Source organism: Beta vulgaris, chromosome 1, assembly GCF_026745355.1.
Source record: "Beta vulgaris subsp. vulgaris cultivar EL10 chromosome 1, EL10.2, whole genome shotgun sequence".
Classification (NCBI taxonomy): domain Eukaryota; kingdom Viridiplantae; phylum Streptophyta; class Magnoliopsida; order Caryophyllales; family Amaranthaceae; genus Beta; species Beta vulgaris.
The window spans coordinates 39,756,496-39,783,250 of NC_079202.1; the positions used below are offsets into that span (position 1 = coordinate 39,756,496).

The following is a 26,755-nucleotide window of genomic DNA, read 5'->3' on the forward strand; positions in this document are numbered from 1 at the left end:
ATTCTCCCATCTTCTTCTCCAAACCTCCCTTTCCACCATTGAAGACCCTCCTTCCAACCTTCAAATTCTTACCAATTTTTCTCTCCTATCACTTTCTACTCATCTCTCATCCTACTTTCTTCACTTTTCTCCCACTCTATCTCTCTCCTTCATCTTCTTCTCCATTTTTTTTTTCCACCATTAAAGTGACGAGAGTGCTTCAAGTTTTTCCCCATCTTTTCCCCATTAAAGAGTGAGTTGAAGGGTTGATATTTTTGCACATCCTAGCATAATGTTCACAAGGCGACGAAGATCTACAACGGGGTCACAACCACCACCACCACCACCACCACCACCGGAAATTCCCCGAGATGAGACTTTCCCGGAAGTCATCTTCTCCACGGAAGAACAGAGGGAACGATTTCAGCGCCTCAAGGGCGCGAGGTAAGTCCTACCACGTTCCTTGATATTGAATTCTTGGATAAATTGGGCATTCATAATGAATTTAAGGAATTCATGAAAATCATTGGTATGGAACCCCTTTATACTGTTCATGTCAATACCTATCCCGTGCTTGTCTATGAATTCTATAGTAGCTTGAATGTGACTCACCCTCGTTCAGGACCAATCTCGCATGTTTCCTATAGGCTCTTAAATAGGGACTTCACCCTCACCCTGCCGGAGTTTGCTCGCATACTCCGTGTCCTCAACCGGGGGGAGATTGGGCATCCACCTGACTATCATCACAGGGACGTTTACTATGCTATAACGGGGGACGAAACTGATTTTACCTTGCAACACTGTCATGCTAAGTATATACACCAACCCATCTTCAAAATTTGGGTTCGTTTCATGTCTAAGACCTTGTTTGGGAGGGTTGAAGGGCAGCTCATTCGCGGGGATGAGCTTTATCTCATAGGCAGCTACATGTATCGGGGCACTCCCGCCGTTTCCACTACAACATCCCTCACCATGTTGCGCTCCAAATGGAGCGTATTGCCACCACATACCCTAAGAGGCGCGCCGACAGGGCGTTCTCCTCTCGGCCATCGTGAAGGGGGCTAGTCACTCTTTTTGCTAGGGCCATTCCAGTTTTGACGAGACCCGGTATCAGCCAGCCTTAGGCCCTACCCTCTTGGACTATGCCTATCTCACTCGCTGCATTGGTTAGAACGGGGTGGGGACACATACAAGTGGCAAATTAACGGAATGCGTTCCATTGACCTGCCCAACCCTTTGGCCAAAATCAAACCTGGCCAACCTCACTATCACCTTCCCATTGAAGGTTCTGACTTTCCCACCCCCCGCCCCGAGATCCCTGAGCTTACGTATTATCGTCGTCCCCATGTTGAGGATATTCCCTCATCTTCTGATGCTCCCCCTCCCCCATATTCTACTGCTCCTCCTTCCTTTGTTTTCAGGAAATGATGACCCTGCTTCATCGCATGGATACTGGCATTACAGCCAATACAGCGGCTATCCAGGGCCTCAGCCAGCAGGTTGATGCCAATGGTGTTCTTCTACAGAATCTTAGTCAGCGGGTCGATACACTAGCCAACGATCAACACCTGGCTTTGTACTCGATGTATGACGAGAACTGCCGCTTGCATTGCATTGCTGAGCATGATGCACATCCTTCGTGGTATACTTGGAACCCGAGCTACAGTCAGCCCGGCAATGAGGTGGATGGAGATGAGGCTAGTGAGGACGTGCACATGGATGACTGATATCCATGTCTCTCCTTCCTCTTGTTGCAATGAGGTCATTGCCTCGTTCAGCTTGGGGGAGGATTTCTGTAAGTACCATCTCACTATTATTGCTTTTTAGGTAGGTTAGTTTGTGTTCTTAGGTTAGTTAAGTTAGTTAATTATTAACTTTTTTCTTTTCATAAAAACAAAACAACAAAAAAAAATGAAATATTGCTGAAAAAATACCAAAAATACGAGTTGAACATGAATAGTCTAATTGCTTCCCTGTGCCCCAAACTTTGCCTTGAAAAATGATTTAACTCATTATACTGGATAATCGGGCATTCGTGATTGGGATGTTGTGATGTGATCTTTGATTGCCTTGGTCTTGAGTAGATTTTGATGATAAAACACCTACTTTAACTGCATGCTTGGACTGGTTACATTGTAAGGATTCATTCGAGCCTTCGGATGCATATTTATGTCCGAATTATCCTTGTGTGTTAGTTCCTCATATCATTCTTATCTTGACTTTGGCATTGTACTCGTTGATTTCTGATGACTTTGAACATTGTGTTGTGATAGAGGCGTTCAATTGTTTGATTTTTGGCCTCAGAATTTTCTACAAAAGAATCATTTCCCTCCTAGCCCCGCTGAGCCTAATGAGTTTTTTTGGATCTATATCAAGCCACATTACATGCCTTGAGCCTTTTCAATGTTTATTGTCCCAAGCCTAGCTTGGGGGAGCATTTGTTAGGTTAGAACTATGTTGTGTGGTTGATTTTCGGGTTGATTGGAAATAATATGTTTATGATGACATGAGGTGAAGTGAATAAGAGAAAGAAAGAAAAGAAAAAAAAAAAATAGAAAATAACACATGAAAAGAATCAAGAAGTCACGAGTCATGAAAAAAGAGTAAAAATCAGAACAATACATTTTGCTGGAAACTATCAAAGAAACAATTGTTGGTTGGTTCGAAAAATCTAAAGTTGGTCATTATTGGGTATGTGATTGAGACCATGGAAGTTGTTTTACCACACCTAGTTCTACTAGTGTTGATTGCTCCCCTTTTCTGGGCTTTTCCACCACATTCCCCAAATAATTCCCATACCTTTACCCAGCCCCATTACAACCCTCAGAAAGACCTTACTTGTTTGAATGTTTATTGGAATGATACAGAGTCAATGTGCCAAAGTCGAAGTTTAAGTTTGTTATTCGAGTCGACTTGAGTAGGATGAGCGATATTTTACCTTTTCTAAACACATGAGAGTGTGAGAGGGAAGGGATATTATGGTTGGGTTGGTGAGCGTTCGGGCACACTTTATGCTCGCCACAAAAATTGAGAGGAGTGACATCCTGGTGAGCCCTTTTCAAGATGTGCAAGTTATGTATGGTTGCTATTTCGGACAATCTGCTTAAGTGATTGGTAGTCAAAAGTGATCTGATCAACTGAACTTGAACTTTGCTTGCTTGAAGGTTTTTGAGGTCAAAATGTTTGAGTTTCATACTTTGAGGGGTGAAGCAAATTCTATTCATATTCATGTTGTGCTTTGCTTAGGGACAAGCAAAGGTTTAGCTTGGGGGAGTTTGATGTTATGGTTTTATATAGAGTTTTCTCCCCTAATTATGTGCTAAAAGTTGTGATATGGTGCTCTTAGGAGCCATTTGGTACTAACTCTCTCCATCTAGTTGTGGTTTGCTATTTTGTATTGAATTGTAGGTTTTGGAAGCTATTACCTACTTTACATGATTGCACAGTGGATTAGAGGGGTTAGATGCCGAGTTTCTAGATCCCGAGGATGATTTCCGGGACTTTGAGCAAAGGAAGAACAAGAAACGAAGATTAGCTAGACGGCCCGTAGATCGGGCGGCCCAGCCCGATCGAGCGAGATACCAGTTCTCATATTTCTGCTGCGGGCCCGATCGGGCGTATTATGCCCTGTCGTAATTCGGTCTTCGGCCCGATCGGGCGGGTTGGCCCGACATCGGGCGCTGCTCCAGCTGCTGCCTAGCATCGTATAATCATGCCGCCCGATGGCATCGGGCGGGTCAGCCCGATCACATCGGGCGACTGATGGTTTTCTGCTTTTTCCTCTCTTTGGAGCCCGATTTCGTCGGGTGACTTAGGCCCGATCGGGCGTCTGACGAGACGTGGATTTTTAATGCTTACGGGCCCTTTTTTCGAGATTTTCTTCTATTGTTTTAGGGCTTGTATAAATAGAAAAATCAGAATTATTAACTCCTATCTATTTTATTATTAGTTTTCTCATAGAGTGTTTCAAGAACCTTAATCTATTACTTTGTGATTTCAATTCAAGATCAAACCTTTTTTATTCATAGTTCAATATAATTCGGTAATCTTTCTTCTTTACTTCTTTGTTATTTCTTCCATTGTTAATTTTATTGTTCTCTTAGTTATTTGCCATGTTTCAAGGTATTTCTACTGTTTCCTTTGATTGACTATGCGAGAGCGGCTGGGTGATCTTTGAGGGAGGTAATGTTCGAGAGAAATTACATGTGCCCTAAACAGTTGATTTACTAGGTGGTTATCATTTATCCTTGATTTCCCGAATTGTATGCATAGTGATCCATGATTCTAGTACTTTATCGATATATTTACACCTTCATATTTAATTCTGCTACCTGTTTAGCTTAGTAACACAACCATTCATCTGATTTTGTTAGTATAATATTAGAGTTCAGATACAATAGTATAACTTCTCCCTGTGGATTCGATCATGACTTCCCTGACTACTAGTTAGTGGACCATAGGTTATTTTTTATTAGGTGATACGACTTTAGCCTGTCACGCCTACTCCTCTTGGACGAGGTGGTCAACGAAGTCATTTCCCAAGTTTCAGCTTTCTTGGGCGGATTCTTTTTTGGCTGAACAGCCTCTTCTATTTTCTTTACCTCCGGCTGTTTTGCCTCAGCACAAACCTCCGTGGCATGAATGAATGCTTCAGCTTCCTTCAAAGCCTCTGTCAATGTGGTGATTTTCTTCTTTACCAAATCAAACTTGAAGCTTCCAGGTCTTAGACCTCTGATGAAGGCGTCAAACGCCACTCCCGCATTCAGATCCTAGATCTGCAATGCTTTTAGATTGAATCTCTTCACATAACCTCTCAAGGCCTCTTTGGGACCTTGAACCACCTTACCCAAGTGCATGCTTGTTTTTTGTTCTAGACGATTAGCCACAAAGTGACTAGTGAACAGGATACTGAGCTCAGTGAAATTCTTCATTGAGTTAGGTGGCAAATTGTTAAACCATTTCTGAGCTACTTCCTTCAACGTAGCTGGGAAATTTTTACACCAAGTAGCATCGTCCACCCCTTGGACATACATCTGATGCTTATAGGCTGATAGATGATCGTCTAGATCTGTTGTTCCATCGAAAGGCTCGATTATCAGGAGCTTAACCTTTGGGAAAGGAGGGGACTCCATAATTCTGACCGAAAAAGGAGTTGGCCAGTTGATCTGGAGTGCCCCAACCTGACCCTCAATGGGTATGTACTCCCGGCGGTACTCCTTTAGTACCGGATTCGAAGAGGTGTTAGCAAAGGCCTAACGCCTATACACCATTGGCTGCAAAACTGTTTTTTCTTGCCTTGGCTGAAAAGTCGAAGGTCCATGACTTCGTCCTACTGTCCTGGACGGAAGCCTCAGTGACGGTTCCTTCATATAAGGAGTGGAACCAGAGGCTGAATGCTGCTGGGCTGCAGCTCTCTTGGCTTCCAGATACTCCCTAGCATCTGTCTCCATTTTGTGGCCGGTAGGGGGAATATTGTCTCCTGGACGGACTACCAGCTTCCAGTCCATCTTCCTCCTTGAGTCACTAACAGCTGGCTGCTTTCCTTTGGAAGGCGGCCTGCACAGCTCTGGCCGAGGTGGCCGGCTGGTTCCTAGACGACCCTCCTGCGACCTCCCTTTGAACGGCTCTGCTGCCTCTCCTCCTGGACTTATCTGAAAAAACAACATATTGTTCTTAATCTGCTCTTCCATGACAGCGGCCATCCTGTTTTGGAAATCATTTGAGACATTCTCTAAGTGACCAGCTGTCACTAGACGATCAAGATTTTCCTGGATAACAGGGGTCACTGTCCTTCCCTCAATATGAACGGCAGCATGATGCCTGTCCCGTCCTCGGGGTGGCCTCTCGTCATCGACAGTATCTTCTACTTGAACCCTGAAACTTCTGTTCTTCGCCACGTTTGATGAGTGACAATCCATCATTGCTGCGTCTCCCCACAGACGGCCTCAAATGTTACGTAGTATGAAACTAGTAAACTAATACAACAACTCCCAACTTCGGATTCTTGATTTGGAGACTTGTGCAACAATGATTGGGCTCGGATCCCGGTACAGGCCTCTGATCAGCAACCTGCAAAAAGGGACCACCCTGGAGGTTTGGGTGGTATTTCCCCCTCCGATGCTTAAATCAGATATCAGGGATATGAAGGAACTTTTAGCGAGAGAAAGTAGAGAGAGAGAGAGAATTTATGGCAGAATAACAGTACTATGCTCTGAAAAACGTACCTTTCCCCTGATTTCAAGGACTATTAATACTGTTTGGAATGACTGATGTACCTTGATGTCACCCTAATTTAGGAGCATCTGATTGGCTAAGCAATAATATGGTGACACGTGGCAAATGCTGATTTGCCAATACGATTTACCCTTTAGCTGAATTAGGCTTTACTTGCATTGGGCCTAAGTACAATTTTAGGGCCACAAGAGAGCTTTCTAGTACATCTTTTCCTCAGAAAAGTGTACTTTAGCCCAAAGAACCTGCAGGCCTTTGTACTTTTCTTTGCATAAGCGAATGCCACATGTAGAGCTGAAATAGTGCCACATGTCATCATAGTAGCCGTCAATTTTTAGGCTACAACACCTCATATACAAGCATGTGCATTGGATGTCACTAAAATTTTCACTGCAAATCCCTATATGTACATTTTGTTATATTGCACCCCAACCCACGTGCATTTTACCTTTACAAACAATGGGTTCGACCATAAATTCCATCATTTTACAATTTCATCCTCCATTTGGCAAATTGAGTATCATTAAACATATTCTACAGACACAAAAAAAAAGGTTGAACACATAACAACATGATCCTAGCCCTCATATAGAATCATGTACATTGGATGTCACTAAATTGATCACTATAATACCCTAACTGTACTATTGTTGTTATTGCATGTAAATTACATCATTTTCCACTTTTTCCCTCCATTTGGCAAATTGAGTATCATAAAACACATAAAGGTTTACACATGCAAAACAGGAAAACATACATACTTTCAACTTTTGGGAATTTATAATAGACATACATGAATATAAGGTACATTTCAATGAAGAACACAATAAATGAAATATAAATGAGACACAGCATTAAATTGCTTCTTTTATAATAAATCAGAGACATACAAAGTGAATGATTGACTTATATAACTACCAAAGTAAAAATTGATTGCGCATATTGACACTTCATGGGATAACATTAAACATATCTGACGTACGTAACCAAAGTACAAAATGCCACTGTACATTAATAGTCAACACTTTGAACAGTGTTAATCCCCAAATGTACATTCCTATATTTTTGCATATCAACCAACATGCATTTGTACATTAAAAAAGTGATTCGTAGCTAAATACCATTCTTCTTCTCTAATTCATCTTCTTCTCCTTCTCCTTCATTCCCTAAATCTTCCATTGCATTATGAAGAACAATATTATCAATATCATTTTCACTTATATCCTCCATTTTTCCAACTTTTGTACCATGGAACTTGCAAAGATTTATAAAATGCAAAACCGAAAATCCACCAAAGTAAACTTTGCCAAATTATGATAGAAAATTATGAAACTCAAAAAGAAATCAATGAAGAAGAAAAAAAAAATGAGAGAGAATTCAAATGCTTCTTCTAAAATTAATGATAGAGAAAGAGAGTGAATGATTTATTGATGTAACTTACAAAGTACAACATGACTTTGCATGAGATAACCCAAGCTCGCCCACTTTAAAAAAGGCGCCAAAACTCAGCCAAAATTTGCCCCCCCCCCCCTAAAACACATCAAACGGCGCCGTTTTGCACGAGGTGTAGGTTGCTCATCCTACACCTCGGTGCAGGATCTAAATTGCGATTTTCAACAGCCTTGATTTCTATAGTGCCCTTTTCTCTATTTTTGTTTTTCTTTTTTGCTGTCAGCTTCTCTACAAAAGAAAAGATACCAAACTTGTCATCCTGAATCAGATTACCTTGAGCATCATAGATTGGTTTTGATGTCACCTCCATAAACATGGCTTTCATCTTGAATCTCTTTGATTGACAACACCTATATGGTTCATCTTCCCTTGGCAAGAAATAAAATCTCTTTGTATCTGGGTTCAAGTAGAACCATTTTCTTATCAATGTGTATTATGTTCTCCATGTCTATAAAATGTGTTTGTTCAGTGGGTGTGCCAGGCAAAATGTGGGATAGAACCCACTTCATTCTCTCCAATTAGTGAGTCTCTGTCAAACTTGGATGATTACTACTTGTATAGCTTCTCAACTTCTCCTTTTGAGCAGTCTATAAACTGCTAAATGAGACACTTTTAGTGCCCCTACAAAACATCTAACTGAAGTGCATAAATTTAGGGGCACTTATTGGAGAAACTCCTCAATATATTCCTTTGATCTCCTCCCCACAATTTCCTTTTTTCTTGACCTGACATCAATGACATCACCCTTAGTGTCTCATCCTTTCTCTTCCATAGATAACAATTCATCTATGACTTCTCTATTTGCATGCCCTTTTCCATAATCTCTCTATTGTGTATCTTGAATCATTGTACTTTTGTATTACACCATATGATAATGTTCCTTTCTCTTCCATAGATAACAATTCATCTATAGCTTTCCTTCTGTTGTCATGTTTCATCTCTGGTTTAATTCTTTTGTTTTGTATTCTGGTTCAGAGCAGATTTGAGTGTCAAAGTTGGGCACCATCTCTTGAAGTAGTTGTAGGTAGTACTCATCCCAATCCTCTTCATCAACAACATGATTGTAGATTTCCTGTGCTGCTTCCATTTTGTCCAAATGCAGCAACTGATTATGACATTAGCAACCTCTTGTTTTTTAAGTGTTTGGTTGGTTTATATAGTGATGCGTGTGTGCAGTGAATCTGTTTTTTCGGAGAATGTTCTCTGCCTTATGTTAGCATTAAGGTTGGTAGAAAAAAGTGAATTTTTTAAGGAATGTCTTTAACCCTTAAATAGGAAAAACATGGATTTGGTGGTAATTGGAACATTTGGTAAAGTGCTTTAAAATTTTAGAGGGAATCCAAAATTTTTTGTAAAGTTGAAAAGGTGAATGTTCCATGTAAAGTGGTTGTACTTGCAAAAATTAGAAGGAAAGAAAATTATACCTCTTTTTTTCCCCAAAGCTGGAGGGCCTTTTTTATGTGCTCTCTAACAGATTTTTTTTTCCTTCCTTTTCGGACCACTACAAATCTACAATTAATCTACTTCACTTTATACTACTTAAATATGCTTAGAAAATTTTGCCTAGGAATTCGTTTTAACAACAATGTGGCATCTATTATAAAACGAAGTAAAAACTTTCTAAAAGCCTATTCTCCCCAACTTATTTTCAATTTAATTCAATTCAACTCTAGACAATACTTCTACTATCACATATCAGTATTTATTTCAGTTCAGTTTAATTCTATTCAGTTCAATTCAATTCAAAAAGATCAAGCCCTTAACCTTAACATTCACATCTTCTACATAGGCCAAAGTCCAAAATCAATCAAAGTGCTAAACCCAATGTGAAAGTGTTCCCAAGCCATTAGACCTAGTCAACCTCAATCAACCTATTGTAAAACTTTTATGCTCAATGTGCATTCATATTAGCCTATGTGAATCTGTATAAGCTCTAAGCCAAACCCCTAAGCCATAGCCCATATTTATATCTCATTTATATGATAGACAAACAATGCAATCATATATTCATATAGGTCATCAACTCAAAATCAATGTGGAAATTTCGCCCATTTGTGTCAAGTCCGGTTTATATGCAGTCATGAGAGCCACAAGTAACTTCGAATATGAAACCAATCCAATACTAGCCAGCTCATTATAGCACTTCATATATCAATCCTTCAAACATTTCTCGCCGTTCACCAATAACCTTCTTATCTCTCTTGTACACAGATTTAGGATCTTTGCTCAGATTACTCAGAATATAATCCTTGAGAGGTCCGTTAGTTCATTATTTTAGGATTTCAAGAAACAAAATCAATTATCACTTCTCTTACTAACAAAATCAATTATCACTTCTCTTACTTTTTATTTGATTCAATCCCATATCAATCCCTTACCATTATTCAATGTTAATATATTTACCTAATTTGTTACCTTCTCCGAGTAACAAAATTCATTACTTAAAGGTAATTATTATCCTTCATTTACATTACTTAACTTGAACCAAATACTAATAAAGGCAATATTTTTGTTACCATTACTCTATTTATATCCATTCTTTTTCTATTTCATATATTGAACCAAACAACCCCTAAAAAATCTTAACGGATTTTCATTAATTAAATTAATCAACGTAACAGATAGCAGATAAATAGAAAAAAATCATAGTACATGTTCAAAACAAGATCCATTGTAAATCTTGCAATACACAACAAATTTAAAAAAAAAATCATTGAAATTCAAATTTACACATCTTCAATTGTTTAAAATTTGACAAGATAGGCATCAGAAAATAGAGAGTTGTAATCGACATCAAATTTCAGAGTGTAGGATAAGTAAATTTTACAGTTTAATTCATCATCTGCCCAATTAATAAAAACCAAAATCAAAAAAGAATTTGCTTCAAATTTAAAAAACAAACAATAAGAATTGAGTAGAGAAATAGTAGCATCAGATAATAAGCGGAGTTTTTATCCACACAAAATAATTCAGTGTTAAGCATAGATAGATTCGTCATCTGCTTTATTTCTCTTTTTTCAAAGAAAATTTCGAAAGTATGATAAGAAAAAGAAAGTATCGGCAGGTCCATTTGACACCAATGCAATAACAAAGTTGATGCAATGAGCTGGTAAGCCCACCATTTAATTATATGCATCTGCTATATCTCTTAAAACACTTGACATTTCTGAACTCAAGAGAAGGTAAATCAGATGCAAAAAAAACAAATTAAAAGAATTTTAAATAAAATGAGGAAGAATCAGATAGAAAAGTCAATCACCACAATATGCATCTAATTAAGATGCTTGTAAGACTGGGGCGACAATAAACATCATCATTTTCGCAATGAATTTAATTTGTAATTCCTCTAAAAGTCTTTTAAACAAAAAAATGGTAAAAAGGTAAGAAAGAAGGAAGTCATCAGAGACCAAAGATTTATCAACAAAAGCAAATTCGCTTAATTCGGTCCGCATCATGGTTGATTCTTAAAAAGAATCGCATCATTTGAACTCCCAAATATGAAAATTAAAATAGAGAAAATAAGGAAATAAAAAGAGCTCAGAGATAAATATGGGTTATAAAGAAATATCTCAGCACGAAAATCAGAGTGGTGCATGACTATCTTAATTCTCATCATAGCTCAAAATTAGATTCAGAAATTTACAACCAATACATATGAAATCAAATCAAAAGAAAGAAAAAAAACAGAGAGAAGTGAGATTGATTTGGAAAAGTGTTTGGTTGATTAGAGAATTTATAAGGTGGGTTTGGGAACGGCAGAAGAGGCGGTTGATTATGAATGGTGAAAACCCTAATTTGCTACCAATTCAGTTGGGCTAGTTTGAGTTCAAGATGGTTGGTTTGGGCCTGTTTAAATGTGTTTTTTTTTTTCACTTTGTATGGTCCTTGTAATGCTGCCCTACCTGCTCAAACAAATTAATGCAAAATTTAACGTTTACTTGGATGGAACGGGATTAACAATAGTTTATTTTTAGGGTAATGTTATTTGTAGTCTTTAAGGCTAAAGATAAGCATTAAATATATTTCTTAAAATGGAAACAGTTTAAGAATTCAAAACAATATTACACATCATTTGATGTAATAAATGCTTGATTCAAGTTTTTATTTCCATTTTAAGTTTCTTATACGTAACCCTAAGGGTTATGTATATCATTTTCCTTATTTTTATTTGATTTGTCAGTTTTCATTTGATATAGTCTGTTTTGTATGATATAACCATCTTTTACATAGTAAGTTTGTACTACATATGATAAAATTAATTTTCTAATATAATGAGATTTCATATGATATAGCCAGTTTTATTCTAATATAGTTAGTTTTTGTGTGATAAAGTTAATTTAGGTGCACAATAAATTATTGCGAATGCGAACTATCCAAGACATATTAAGGGATTGTTTGATATTCTATTTTTTAAGATTTTTCAGTTTTTGTGAAATTTTTTGAAGAAAATTAGGAAATGTGGTTTTCAGTTATATTTTGTGAGTTTGATGTTTTGACAAAATTAGTGTAATTATGATTAATTTTGATGTCGTTATACGATTTATGATATATTTCCTCCATTTAGAAATAGTTGTACCGTTTTATGTTCTCACGCTTGCCAATGTATCTTTGCAACCATTAATATATTTAATTGTCAATAAGTAAAAATTACAAAAAGTTGATATTAAAAATATATATGTTGAGAAGCATCTAACAAGATCACACAAGACCATATTTTTTCTACAATAAATATTACCAAAGACAATCAAATTGTAACGTGTGAAATTGTGAATAGTAGTAACTATGCAAACGGTGCAACTACTTCTAAACGGAGGAAGTATAGTTTTTAAAAGGAAATTTTGTCAGAAACCACCTTTTATAATCACTTTTTTGTGAGAAACCACCTTTTAAAAAAATTTGGTTAATTAGCCACCTTTTGGTTCTTTTTTTTGTTGGAAGCCACCACTTGCCGGAGTCCGGCATTGACTTCAATTTCCGGCGTTGACCATCATATTTTCGCCATTCTTCCCCTTTATCTTCTCCCCCTCCCCCTTGCATCCCCGAAAACCACCCTCCCTCTCGCATCCCCCGGCAACCCCCCTCCTCCCGTAACCCGCCGGCAAACACCCCCCACAACCATCCCCACCCTCCCAGCCCTAAGCCCATCTCCTCCCTCGCATCCCCCGACATCTCAGGTGGAAGAAATGGCGAAAATCTGGAAAAAAAATAGCGAAAATATGATGGTCAACGCCGGATTCTGGCAAGTGGTGGCTTCCAACAAAAAAAGAACCAAAAAGGTGGCTAATTAACCAAATTTTTTTAAAAGGTGGTTTCTCACAAAAAAGTGATTATAAAAGGTGGTTTCTGACAAATTTTCCTTTTTAAAATCATAAAACATAATCTGGATACTAAAAGAGATGTTGAATGACAAATTAAAGTTGTATTATAAATATTTCTTCTTTATTTTTATAGGAAAAAAATGATAGGAATAATCTCAACTATTTACCATCTTCCCAAAACAATCCTAACTTTTATTAATCCCAAAATAAACTATTACCTCACCCTTCCTAAATCAACCCCACTCTAATTTTAATTCACTAAACCGGATAATTAAAATGTCACGCGTCACAATATAATTGAGACAATGGTTTTTTTTTTTTTTTTTTTTTTTTGCAATTTAAAAACTTTGAAAGAGTGCCCAAAATATTGATATATTGGTACTCAATTCGACCGACTTCTTGAATTTCATGCTCTTAAAGGGCTTGATGGTGTCCCTTTTTCCAAAAAAAAAAAATCATTTCAAATGTCAATAATTACGCTCAAGATCAGCTCGAAACATGTACCCTTACGGCCCGTTTGATAATTATTAATGAATGGCGGTAATGAGAATGAATTTTTAATGTAATTTTATTAGGAAAGCACCCTTAAAAAAGCTCCATGGGGAGACATTTTTTGTCTATGGGCAAGCAATCTCACCCCTAAACTTGTGTTTTTGTCTTCAAGGGGAAGCAATTTTCATTACCACTCATTACCACCTACAAGGTGGTATTGGATGGGAATGAAAATTCAAGAAGGAAAGTGGACATTTTAGGATAAATTAGCATTATCATGGGAATGGACAATGATATTTTTCACAAATTTACACACAAATTCATTCCCATTACAACCATCTATGACCAACTACCAAACGGGCAGTTAAAGTTTGACATACTGATTCATTTCGACTGGGTTTTCAATATATGCGTCCCTTGAGGATACTCGGTAGTGTCCTTCTTACAAAAATTCATTCTAAAACAAAAAACGTAGTTCAAAATTGCCTCGAAACACACACCCAAATATTGAATTATTGGTATCTCTTTCGACTATCTTCTTAAAATAAGAGCCAATATTTGTTTTTTCAAAAGAAATCATTTCGAAGGTCAAAAGTGTCATTTAAGATCGTCTCGAAACATGTTCCAAGAAATTGATACATTGGTACTCATTTGGACTGGCTTTAATGGAAATAAAATATTTTTATTGTCTCATTTCATGCATTAAGAAAATTGATATCCCGGATCTATAAACTAATTTGAAATAACAAAAAAGAGAACTATAGTTAAGAAACTAAATTCTACAAAATACTCCCTCCGTTTTTTTTTAGATGTAACATTGGACTTTTCACATTTGTCGAGGCACAACTTTGACCGATAATATCTCCAATTTTATAAAAGTGAAAATTATAAAAAAATATATATTTGGAAAGTGTATACCGTGACGAATCAAACAAGATCTCACATGACTATATTTTTTCTTATGTATAAATAACAATTAGTGGTCAAAGTGTATTGGATGAATAGTGCCCAAAGTCAATATGTTACATCTAAAAAAACGGAGGAAGTATTGAATAATAGCAAAGTAGAAAAGTTGAACCTTAATCCAAAATATATAGCCTTCTTTTGTTGTAACTAACAAAACGGAAGTAGAACTAACTACTAACTATTGTTTAACTGAGTAATCTCACTTATCACCTTATCCTTACTAAAATAATCTCTAAAATATTCTTTTTGGTTTATTTTCACTTAAATTCAAGAAATTTCATATTGTTCAAAAATATAAACAAAAAATAAAACTTCAAAAACTTGAAAGAAAAGTTTAGAGTGCTTCTCAAAAGTGCAAAAATAATTCAATTGGAGTAAAGTTCAAAATATTGTGAAAATATTAAAATTAAGAAAAGTTACAGATTTTTTTAAAAAAAATAGTTTCACATTCTCACATTCAACCATGTATATTTTTCTTTTGAAAAAATCAAATTGAAAACAAACTATTAATCCTCATGCTTGGATTGGAAATAGTTGATATATAGAGTAATAAAAGTTAAATCATCTAAATGAAAGAAAAATGAAGGTGAACGAACTAAAGTTTCAAGGAGGGATATACTCCAGAGAGCTCCTAAAAGGATTTTTTGATGGACATAATCTCACCTTTGAGCAATCCTCCCATAACAGTCCACCTTTCATAAATTTGGGAATAATTCCACCTTTGGGGTGTGTCTGCTCAAAATGGACCATTTTAACCCATCTTGTTTGGCCAATAATAAAGACTTGTTAACATTTTTCCCACCAGCTTCCCACCCCCACCCCAACAGGCAGGCAGCCACCTCCACCACCCCATCCTTCGTCTTTGCCCACCGCCACCACCCCTTCCCCTTTCTTCCATGTCCCCTTCGCCCTTCCCCCCCCCCCCTTCGCACCTTCCTCCTCTCCTCTCACTTCCTCACTGCCCACCCTCGCCGCCCCTCCCCCCTTCCCCTCTTCCCCTTGGCTCCACGCCCTCCCTCCTCCTCTACACCTGCCACTAGCACCCCCCCGGAAGAACAATAATTTTTTTGTTGAATTTTCATTGCAGGAAGAAAGAGGAAGAAGGGAGTAAGAGGAAGAAGAACAGGGTGGAGGTATATCGTGGAAGGGCGCGAGCAGGGGGAGTTCGTTGGGGAAGCGCGCGAGTGGGGGGGTTGTGGGGGTTGGGCTGCGCGTTAAGGGGAGATGCGAGGGGGGTGCTTGGGTCTGGCAGCGTGGGTGGCAGAGACGAAGGGAGAGGAGGGGGGAAGGGCAACTTGGAAAGGGGGGAGAGGCAGCATGGTGGGCAGAGTCGAAGGGTGGGGCGTGGGGGGCCGGGGGACAGAGGAGGAGGTTGCGGTCTGTTGTGGGGGTAGGGGTAGGGATACATGGCCACATGGGGTGGCTAGATAGTGGTGGTTATGAAGGAAAAGAAGCAGAGGAGAGAGAGAAGAGAAAACCTACATTTGCAGGTTACCAATAGGTAAGGATACATTTTTTTAGTAAATACAACCCAAAAGTGGGATTATTCTCAAATTTATGAAAGGTGGGATCATTTTGAGAGGATCGCTCAAAGGTGAGATTATTCCCATCAACAAATCCCCTAAAACTATGTGCTCCTAATCTTTTGTACATTTGTCTAATTTTTTGCTCAAATGAGCAAAATCTAGAATGTGCAAAAATGTGAGAGATCTCGGTGCTCCCTGAGTACTATGGAGGCTTTGGGGATGATGTAGCGGTATTGTATTCAAAAAGAAAGAGGGAGAAGCTATTACCCCAAACAAGGGTAATAATTAGCCTAAGGGTAGTAGGTAAGTATTACCACCAAATGAGAGTAATAATTACCTTAAGGATAGTAGGTAATTACCCCAAATAAAGGTAAAAATTTCTTGTTTTCTTTTTAATTATTAACCAAACTAATTTATTCTCTTTACTACCACTTCATGCCTAATATTATCACCTCTAACCATCTTAGTTTTCTTTATTTACTACTCCAATTACACTTTTGGATAGCAATATAGAAGGGAACGAAGGGAAGGGAAGGGATAGAGGAGGAAGGGAAAGGGAAAAAGGGACGGAAAAATGGAGCTTCATTTTCCCTCCAAATCTCTGGAATTTGGGAGGAATGATTTTTATTTAAGAGTGAGGTAAAATAGATCCTCCCCTCTCCCTTCTCTTCCTTTTCCAAATCCCTTGTCCAACAAGGAAACTTGCTCCCCTTCTTCCCTTTTTTCTAGTATCCAAACAAAATGTTGAAGCATTACCAGGCCCAGCTAAGGCCCTGTGCAGGGTGAGCGCCCGCACAGGGCCCCGCCTGCATATGGGCCCCATATGTTGCTTGCGTATATTACCGTATTGCTGCAATAATGTTGTAAGGTGTTTGAATTGGCTCAGTGGTGGTAGCCGTGAAGTGAATCTTGGGATTTTGATTTCAATAGATGTCGAGTTCGACACCCAACTCCATCATGCTGCTCCACTTTTTTTTTTCTTTTGCCTTTTGTTTTATTTTGTCAGCCAACCACTTCTTCTCAACTTTTGCTTTTTGTTTTATTTTATCAAACAACCCTTTTCCACTTCTTTTTCTTTTATATCTTCTAAAGTAGATGTTTTCATATCCAGAACAAAGTTTTATGACATTTTCCCTTGAACTTGTCATGTAAATGTTAATATTAGTATATACTTGACACATTTATCCTTTTAAAAAATCAAGAACATATTTTCCATTTTACTACATTGCATTTTATATATTTTTGTAATTTATTTTTCCAACTTCAAAGTTGTTATAAATGGGACATTTTGTTTATAAAAGCAAGAAAAACGCTTCTATATATTTTGATATAGAAACTTATACAACTAATATTATTTATTAATCAAGATATTTCTGTATTTTAAAATAAGAATGTTAATATGTTATTTTGTTATCGTAATCTTATAGGGGTCTAATCTTAAATTTTGCACAGGGCCCCTGTTTTCTATGAGACGGCCCTGAGCATTACCCTCGATGAAGTATGTCAGAAGAGGACGGTTTGTAACGGAATAACAAGATTTTGACATAAATCCCAGTGACTCCATGCAATGGTTACTATCAAAATTTGTTTTCGCATTTACAAGGAGAGATATGTGTCCAAATAGACACAGAATTTGTATCTGTACAAGTTCAATCAGCTAAACATCTAACCTTTGGCTGTTTATAGTAAAATCAGTTAGCATTTAACACCATCTACTACTATGTGTCACATTAGTTCTAGCCTCCACCCTGACATCATCATACCAGTGGAATAAAAACATACTACTGAGAGATGCTGGTTTCCGAACCTCATTGCGCACCACTTGTATTACAAAGAGGTAATTGTCATCAATTTTCCGGTGGATAGCAGGTTACCTTAACTGGGACGATGAGCTTTTATATTCCACATTCTGTCTCGATCTCCAAGCGGGTTATCTTAACTGGGACGATGAGCTTTTATATTTGACATTCTGTCTCGATCCCCAAGCCAAACCGCTGTCACTAATACTCCCTTCGGGAAGATCATCATGGAAATCTTTTGTCCACGAATCTAATGGGATTAGACTATCATCCTTAGATCTCCTCTTCAGTTCTAGTTTCTTGACGTTTTCAGATATATCGTGCAATGTTTTATTTATCTTTGCAAATCCCCTTTCCACTGGCTCTACCACATGGGAAACAGTGAACTTCATGTCATCCGCAATCTACATAGTACAAGAAGAGTTATGATCTGTAGCTAGTCAGGCATATAAAAAGGCAAGAGCGCAGAGATTGTCAAGCTCACAATTTCTCCACTACCGACTACCACATCACGAACTGATTGAGGAAAGTTCAACCGCTTTTCTCTTTCATCATGCCGAGCTACGCTCATCCTGGTGAATCTGGTACCGTCTCTAACCTCCTCTGGGTCTGGAGGTGTACCTAGGGCAGCATAGTCATCCATCACTGCAACATTTCTAACACACCGTTCTCCAAGCTTGTAAGGTACTGCTGGAAAGACGTAAAGATGAACCACAGCTGCAACGCCCATCTGAAAGAACAACAGAACATTAAAGCTACATCAAGAAGCTAACTAACGATATGGGTCATCAAAAGGCAGCTCATTCAGAATAATTGAGAGTGTACATAAAAGATTTGCACTTGTAAAATTTGAGATTTATGCTGGCTAGTGAGCATTCTTTTTTTAGAGGTAATAAAAGAGATATATTCGGAAGGCACAAAGGGGTGTCACCCATGTACAAGATGAGGGCAACAGAAAAAGAACCCATATCCTTAAATTATCAAGGAATAAGATGAAGTACACAGCAAGGAAGTATTTCAGTAGACAATGTAGTTGCAACTGTAACAGCAAAGCAACTACTACCAGTTTAGACTTAGAAATAAGAAGGGGAAAATGGGCACCGACGGATTGAGTAAACCTTGCTTAATTGATTGAAGGGCAAATTCTGAAGGTGCTGTTTGCTTGACTGATCGTATAATGAGTTACTGACATAAAAACACACATAAAGTGGAACTTCCTACTGTGGAGCATGGAGACAATTATCTGTACTCACTCTAAAGCCATAATTTTATCAAACAATATATCAAAAATAGTAGAATCATGACTCTAGTCCTCTCCACATGACACATCTCTCATGAGATAAACATTAAGGAAATAACTAATATTATCTAGGAAAACTATCGTGCAAATGATACAGATCTTTACAATATATCTCTGCGAAAATGACCCCATTGCCTAAATCAACCTTATATGACAGCATGAGGATAAATTACAATTTCAATTTTTCAGCTGACACAAATGCACAACAATCTCACTTTGTTACAGAAACACAAGAAATTCAGTAAGTGTATTAATTCTATAAAGCTGATCACAAATTTCACAAGTCTTCGTTACTTGGCTTTTTATTTCTGCCAGCTAGTAATATCAGTTGTTCATATTGAAGGTTTTCATCAGCTGTTTATAAACATGGGGTAAAATGCACGATTGTCTATTAGCTGTTATTCTGTAAATAACAAAATTTGGGTAAAGGACTCATTTAGTTAATGAGCCAACATCTACTGCGAGTGAGTTGCATCGATTACTTTTTCTTTTTTTTTTTGCATGTGCTGAAAAGCTGGCTTTTGAGCTAATTGAAAAGCCATTTACAAAAGAAAATTTTCAGCTGTTCGACCACATTGACAAAGTAAAAGCCAAAAGCACAATTTGTTGAAACATAGCTGAAAAACTCAAAGCCATTTGCCAAACAAGCCCTAAACCATCCATGAGTCCAACAACTATAGAATGACATGAGATAAAAAGAGACTTAAACGTGATCAAATTAGCAAACAAGAAAGCCATTAAATCTTAACACTACCATAAGTTTGTTTAAATTGCTTTCAATTACTATATCACAATCAGCATAGCACAGTGAGACAACAGAAAAAAACATACTCATTCAAGCAGACAGTAATAAAACTAATCAAAAAAGTTAATAGCTACAGACTACAGTATTAACTGTAAATCCTTTTAAAAAAAGGTATTAATTGTAAAATGACTAACCTCAATACATATAATATAGTCCTGAATACGTGTTTGTAACTCCTGAGCCAAGGAACCCCTGAAGGCTCCTACTGAGAAAAGGAAAGCAACGGCTATTCCTTGCCACCATGTCAGAAACACTATTGACTTGAAAGTCAGAAATTTAGCCAAAGGTTTGATTGGCTCAAGCTTGTCTTTCGTGACTGAATAAAATTGAACGAGGCAATATAAAGCCCATGTCTGACTAAAATTAAGAACAGCTGCCAAGTAAGGATAGCTGCAAAAAAGATATTACAGGTGCTGGAATCAAGAACACGTGACAAAACAACAAAGCTCAGCTCACAAGCAGAGTACATGTAATAAAAAGCATGCTGCTCTTATTGTGTAGAGCAAACAGGCTGCAAGCATCTCATTACCAATCGAGTCGCTGCAGATACTTAACTAACTAAAAAAGTTAAAAGGCATGTTCAATGAGTATTGACTATAAAAAAAAATAACGAAAATTTCTGAACTGTGTTGAGAACTCAGAACATTACAGCAATATCTTACCCATAATTCCATTGGAACTTTCCTTCCCCATACACGCCACAAGCTTCCAAAAGTATTGCTAAAAGTGCACATATCAATTTCACAATCATCTGACAAGTGAAAATGCTAGTATTAACATGAAATTCAATATCAGGAGTCATCAAAGGCTGAAATGCTAAAAGAAGTATAAGCAAACCTAACTTCAGAAATAACATGATTTTTACTTTGAAGAACAAACAACATGGGCTCTTTTTATATAAAATATTTAGAACAAATATCCATATATGGGGTTTGATATTCTTCTTTTGAATAAAACAGAATGTTAAACATAAGTTGGCATTTCTCCCTAAATCATATACTTACATATTGAACAATGCCGATTTTTACAGCTTGATAGAAATCTTTCCCAAGATACCATTCCCTTAAGAAGTAATTAAGAGGGAATGGATGTTCTACAACACCATAAGTATATGCATCTTCCAGAAGGGGTGCAGCAGAATTTATGATACTTTGACTTTCCATGAATTCAATCGTCTTCTCCTCCCCACCTGAAAAAAATGAAGTTTCATTGGAAATCTTGACCATGCTGCATTTTCTGACTTCATAAAGGCCAAACAAGTATTACTGTCATTCAAAGCTACAACAGATTCAATAAATCTAGCAAACATGAACCCAATATAATAAACCTAAACCAAATATACATATTGCACACAATAGGAGCTCCAACCAGAAAGAAATGTGGCCGATGTAGCAATTACTAGTGGCCAAGAGATAAGGATACTGTACAAGGTTCTCATTTTACTCAAAGACTAAAGGAAAGAAACTATACAGGAACAAATACTTCAAAGAAAAGCCAACTAAATTTGGGAAGATCCAAGAATCAAGAGACCAGTTGTATAAATGCAGCAACTAAAACTGCAAGGAAACCAATATGCAAGCTTGGTCAAAGATCCGTCAGAGACCTTTTAGCAGAATAAAAAATCAACATACTGTATTCAAACTTCTTTTACAAGCACCAAGCTCAAAAAATGAAGCACTCAGTTACTAAAGTTTGATGTAATTTAGTTGTAATAGTTTTCTTCTAAGTGATTTCTCTGCGATTTGATTTGTACAATTCATGCCTAGAACGCACATTTAAACCTTCACCCCCTCAGTAGAATTCATTTTCCAATGAAATACTTTAATTGAACATAATATAAAAAATATAATCAAGGCTCATCAGTCATGAATAAACTTAAGTTCTTCCAATAATATGCAATAGGCACCAGAATTCTCTCCCATTGTATGTGCAGCTTTTGCAATGTATTATAAGCTATAGCGATCGATCGCGCCAACTAGGAGCCTGCAACAGTCTGCAGCTACACTCATTAAATTTAAACAGCACAAAAGACATGGCTTAAGCCGGATTTCATTGACGACTATGAGGTCTGGTAATAAATATAGGAAAAACAAGCCATGAGAATTAGATACACAAAAAACTCACAATGATGTCAGAGTATATAAGATTTCCTCCAGCAATTTTTGGTCTAACTTCCAAGTCTATTGCACCTTACTAGCATTTCCAGGAAAGTGTCAAAAATCACTCAAGCCAAGTTTATCCAACAATTAACCAAACTCATGCAAACTCCTCCTACCTGATCCAGATTACTTTACAAGGAATTCATGATTGTTGCTCACTCATATCAAGTTCTCAACATGGGTAATATAGCTCTCTTCTCTCACCAATAAGATTGTAAACCAAGAAACAAAAAAGGCCCTTTCCTTCTTTATATTAACTAACTGTCGACCACATCATAATTTTAATGTTTGCAGCACTTATTTGAGTATGTACTATGTAGCTAACAGTCAAACAGTTCAAGAAGACTCATGCGCAAGCTGAATCATTGGGTTTAGATGTACAACAATCCTTACCTCAGTCATTGAAAAGAAAAAGGGCAGGATAAAGAAGCTTGAAAAACAATTGGTAAGCTCAAGACGACATATCCAAGGCAAGAAAAAGTATATATAACTTTCACCAGCATAAATTTAAAGAAAAGCTCAAGACAATTACAAGGATACAGATAAAAAGTTTCTGCTGCAATACCTAAGCAAGCAATCAGATATCTCTCAAAGCAGTACAATGCAAATGCTTCATAGCAATCACGTATTACTTCACAATTAAATGCAGCTCTTGAATCCAACAGCGACATGAACTGTCACAACAAACACAGAACAGCAACCCAACTATCAGCAATCACTCAATAATAACTTTTTTACGACCCAACAGTAACCTATGAACTAAAGGGTATTTGAACTTTAACGATCTACATATTTTTGGAAGTGCCAAAAGGTGAAACTTTAACCAGATGTAGATTATCTTACCGATTCTACAGCATACACAGGAACCATTAGTATGAGCCCTATTAAAAATTTCTGCTCCTGAAATTCAATTCAACGGCAAGGGAAAAAGGATAAGTGCCAAAAGCTGGAAGAATGGCAGAATTAAACATGTCATATATAATAAATTTTCTTTTTTTTTCTCTCCCACGGTATAGAACATTTAAATCCTATTTTTGAAGGGCTCAACAAAAATGTGATGCAATTATAAGTAAAGTCTTTGTAGGGGAAATAAGAGATCTCGTGCTTGTTTGGTTGACACCAAAAAAAAATGTGAAGTGAAATTCCTCAAAAGTGGAAAACATTGAAGTTATTTGGTTGACATAAACACAGCCAAGAAATTAACTTAACTAGGCCCCTTAGGTAAGTAAAACTTCACATAGGAATTTATAATTCCCATTAAGTCATACTTCCTAGAGCTCCTGGAACACAAACTTTATCAGATAGCTTTCCTATTAATTATATTTTATACGTTGCATAGGCAAACAAATAGAAGGTTATGCACAGGTAATTACCACAAAAATCCTGAGATTAAACCATCTCTAAATTAATGTAGCAAACTGATCATAACAACCATATGTAATAAAATTTGGCATCGATATTCCACCGCCTAAAGGACAGGGCCAGATAAACCCAACAAACATAAGAATTAATCTGCAAGGCCAGAAAACGATGGACAAGAACAGACCTCTGGCTGATTGTAACCAGCTAGGTGCTCAAAAATGAGATATGCAGACAGCACCAGAGCTGTAAGAACAAATATGCTAGAACTAGTGATACTCCAGCTATAGAGAGATGATTGCCCAGTAGCCATTTCGAGATACCATGCTTTACCAGAAATGCCAGCAGACTCCCTCACATTTAAAAGAAAGAAGAAAATGTAAACAACCCACATCCATTCCATATTGTGGGTACCACTATTGATTAGATGAAGATGATCTCAAGCTTCACAATTGATCAACTGCACCTCTTTCCATCTTCCATACGAATAGCCATTGATAACTCTATTGACTACACCTGTCAACTTAATAGTAAATAAAACACCTTCTGGAAAATGTCGCAGTTGAGAAGAAAGGATGACTTCTGGCTCAGGTCCACTGCAAGACCCAAGCAGATAGTTCACGTAGTCACTGGATAAGTAGAAGCACTACAATATGGCCCGAACAACTCCTGCCATCAGATACAGCAATAAGATCAGCAGTTGTACAAAATCCACATATATATTAGATAGCAATCACGGGATGGCAACAAGCTGCTAACTACATTGGCAACCACTAACACATTGTGATAGGCAAAAAAGACAAAAATCAGCATAACATATATGACACTGCATAGACGTGAAATTCAGAAATCCAACGTACAATATTATGCTTAGCTCAATCTAGGATTTGGGACAACTCTCCCAGAGGAACTTGGCAAAACAATCATGTAACTTTGGGAGAAGGGGTGCCCCCTCAAAAGGGGGGTCAAATCCCAAATGGGATCATCACTCATCAGTCATGACAATTAGATCAAAAGCAGCAATAACTAAAAACATTAAAGTTCAAACAACATTAGCAAGGGCTAAAAGTTTAGAAACATAGTTTCATTTATGCAGAAAGTATCGCGCAAAGATATGAACCTAATATGAAGAGCTAAAAACTGCCTTAACAGCATGTATAATCTCTCAAGAGCTGTACACATTTTGTTGTTCAAGCATACATCTAGTGCTCTATTTGGTAGGTAGTATAGTGATGGTAAGAAATTTAAGTTTAATCTTGTAAGAAAATCTCACGTCCATATATGTGGTAATAAAACTTCATCTCAAAACATACAGGTCTCTTCAGGAAATTTCATCACCAATCGATACCATCTTCCCACGTGGCAATGGATGCTACTAAAGTTTTAGGACAGAAAGTAGCATTACCATTGATACTGATATGAGAACTCCATTACAAATTTACACCAAAATGCATACCATTACCAGCATTTATGAACACTAACCAAACATGCCGCTAGTGTCATTCCAAAGCGTGCTCCTGTCACAAAAGCTACTTTCATTTATGTCGACGATCAATATTGTTCCTCACTATTGATTGGACTATCACTAACTAAATTTGCTTCCAGGGAGATACTCCAAAATTACTAGCAGGCCCGTCCCTGAGCCAGGGCAGAAGGGGGGGCCGCCCTGGGCCCGGGGATGACAGGTCATTCATTACTGATTTCCAGCCACAACACTTGAAAAATTGATCTCATGAAATTAAACAAGAACAAGTGAACACAAAAATGCGCATCTACAAATTGTGACATAAATTTTCTTATCATTTACTTCCATGAAACAAAGATGAAATAAGAAGTTAAACCAGAAACTCGAGTCATAAGTTTATAACATGTAAATTATCACTAAAAACATGAGATAGCATATATGAGAAAGAAAAAATAAGTTGAATTCATGAAACAAACAGCATAAAACCAATCGCATGAATAATCACATGAAGTAGATCTCAAAAATCGCAATTCCACACCAAAATCCGCAACAAAACAAGTAGATTCATCTAAGGAACAAAACAAGAACCTGGAACGAGCTTCTGCAATTCGAGCTTTGCGTATGACATATGAGAGGTTCCAGATTCCAGAGGTTCTAAAGGAATTCAATTTGCTTATGAGTTGGGCACCGGCACCGTCACGTCACCGTGAGCGTTGTTGGAGTGTTACTCGCATATAAGGCTATACCTATGTGGTTTAAGTTTTTTTTTTTATGCACAACACCCAAAAATGTAATATAAATTGACGAGTTTATTTCTATAAGCAAAGTGATTTCTACAAGCAAAGTGATGAGCTACGGTGTCGTCTTGTAAGATGATTGTTTTATCCTTTACTTATTAAAAAAAAAATGCTAACTATAAAATATTCAATTAATAACTAATAAGAAAACTTAAGATTGTCTAATTTATAATAAGATATAATGTACACATACAATATTTTCCAAAATAATATGCTTAAAAAAAGACATTTTGATTGAAAATTAAACTAATCTAACTAAAGCAATTTTATTTTATTTTTTGACAAGAACTAAAGCAATTTCAAACAATTAAAAAGTAAGAACTTATACATTAACATAAACGTGCATATGAGACTAGTAATAGCTTATTGTACATCGATGATTTATTAGGATTCTAAATATTATCATATAAATAGGATTATTATTCCTAGTCTGCTCTCTCCATGTTATTTTCAATTCAGTTACAATCAGTTGGATTCATGCTTCGTAGGGTGTAAAATATTTTGCATGAAAATTAGTTTTCCTCTTCCTCTCCTCTTCCATTGTTTGGTATGCTAAGGGGTGTAAAACAAGTTTTCTATCAAAGTAGCTATAGGTGGAAATTATTCTCCTTTAAAAAAGAAGGGAAAACACATTTTTCTCCCTTCTTCTTAGCAACCTTTTACTCTCCTTTTATCCATCCTCTTCCTTTCCCATCTATTTTTCTCATTTCATGACTTTTTTTAGACTGAACCAAACAAAAGAAAATTTGCTTCACAATTGGATTTTCCATGTAAAATGTTCTATATTGAAAATATATTACATCCAACCAACAGTGTAACACCCCGAAATTTCCCTGAAATTTTCGCGTGTTAATTGTTATAATCTGATGTGATAACTTATATTTCTACTAAATTATTTTTGGAAAGTATATATATTTATGTATATGTGTGTGTGTGTGTGTGTGTATATATATATATATATATATATATAATATATATATATATATTATTATATATATATATATATATATATATTTACACCTACATTATTTTAATTGACTTTGTGAAAAGGTTATAACGTGCGTCTTATTTATGTGGCATTGTGTTAGTCGTATTATATAATCGTCT

At 36.9% G+C, this 26,755-nt stretch overlaps 1 protein-coding gene, 1 long non-coding RNA gene and 3 other non-coding genes across 5 annotated transcripts; all 5 read right to left on the reverse strand.

The window, feature by feature from the left end:
* Positions 1-10,586: 10,586 nt before the first annotated feature.
* Positions 10,587-10,668, reverse strand: LOC125494548 (small nucleolar RNA R16). Its single transcript, XR_007270795.1, has one exon. It is a non-coding gene; the product is annotated as a small nucleolar RNA R16 (small nucleolar RNA).
* A 229-nt stretch (positions 10,669-10,897) lies between these two features.
* Positions 10,898-10,983, reverse strand: LOC125494572 (small nucleolar RNA U31b). Its single transcript, XR_007270811.1, has one exon. It is a non-coding gene; the product is annotated as a small nucleolar RNA U31b (small nucleolar RNA).
* Positions 10,984-11,195: 212 nt separating this feature from the next.
* Positions 11,196-11,283, reverse strand: LOC125494549 (small nucleolar RNA Z221/R21b). The gene has a single exon (XR_007270796.1). It is a non-coding gene; the product is annotated as a small nucleolar RNA Z221/R21b (small nucleolar RNA).
* A 6,252-nt stretch (positions 11,284-17,535) lies between these two features.
* Positions 17,536-25,599, reverse strand: LOC104895270 (protein LAZ1 homolog 1). The gene is made up of 9 exons (XM_010681736.4): positions 25,440-25,599; positions 23,574-24,055; positions 22,871-22,927; positions 22,593-22,701; positions 20,873-21,057; positions 20,531-20,619; positions 20,003-20,258; positions 18,248-18,493; positions 17,536-18,167 (listed from the first exon to the last, which is right to left on the reverse strand). Exons 2-9 carry the CDS (start codon positions 23,787-23,789, stop codon positions 17,895-17,897), a joined length of 1,431 nt encoding a protein of 476 aa, XP_010680038.2. The 5' UTR covers positions 23,790-24,055; positions 25,440-25,599; the 3' UTR covers positions 17,536-17,894.
* On the reverse strand, positions 21,555-22,586 carry LOC125497091 (uncharacterized). Its single transcript, XR_007273739.1, has 2 exons — positions 21,993-22,586; positions 21,555-21,861 (listed from the first exon to the last, which is right to left on the reverse strand). It is a non-coding gene; the product is annotated as an uncharacterized LOC125497091 (long non-coding RNA).
* Positions 25,600-26,755: the final 1,156 nt, after the last annotated feature.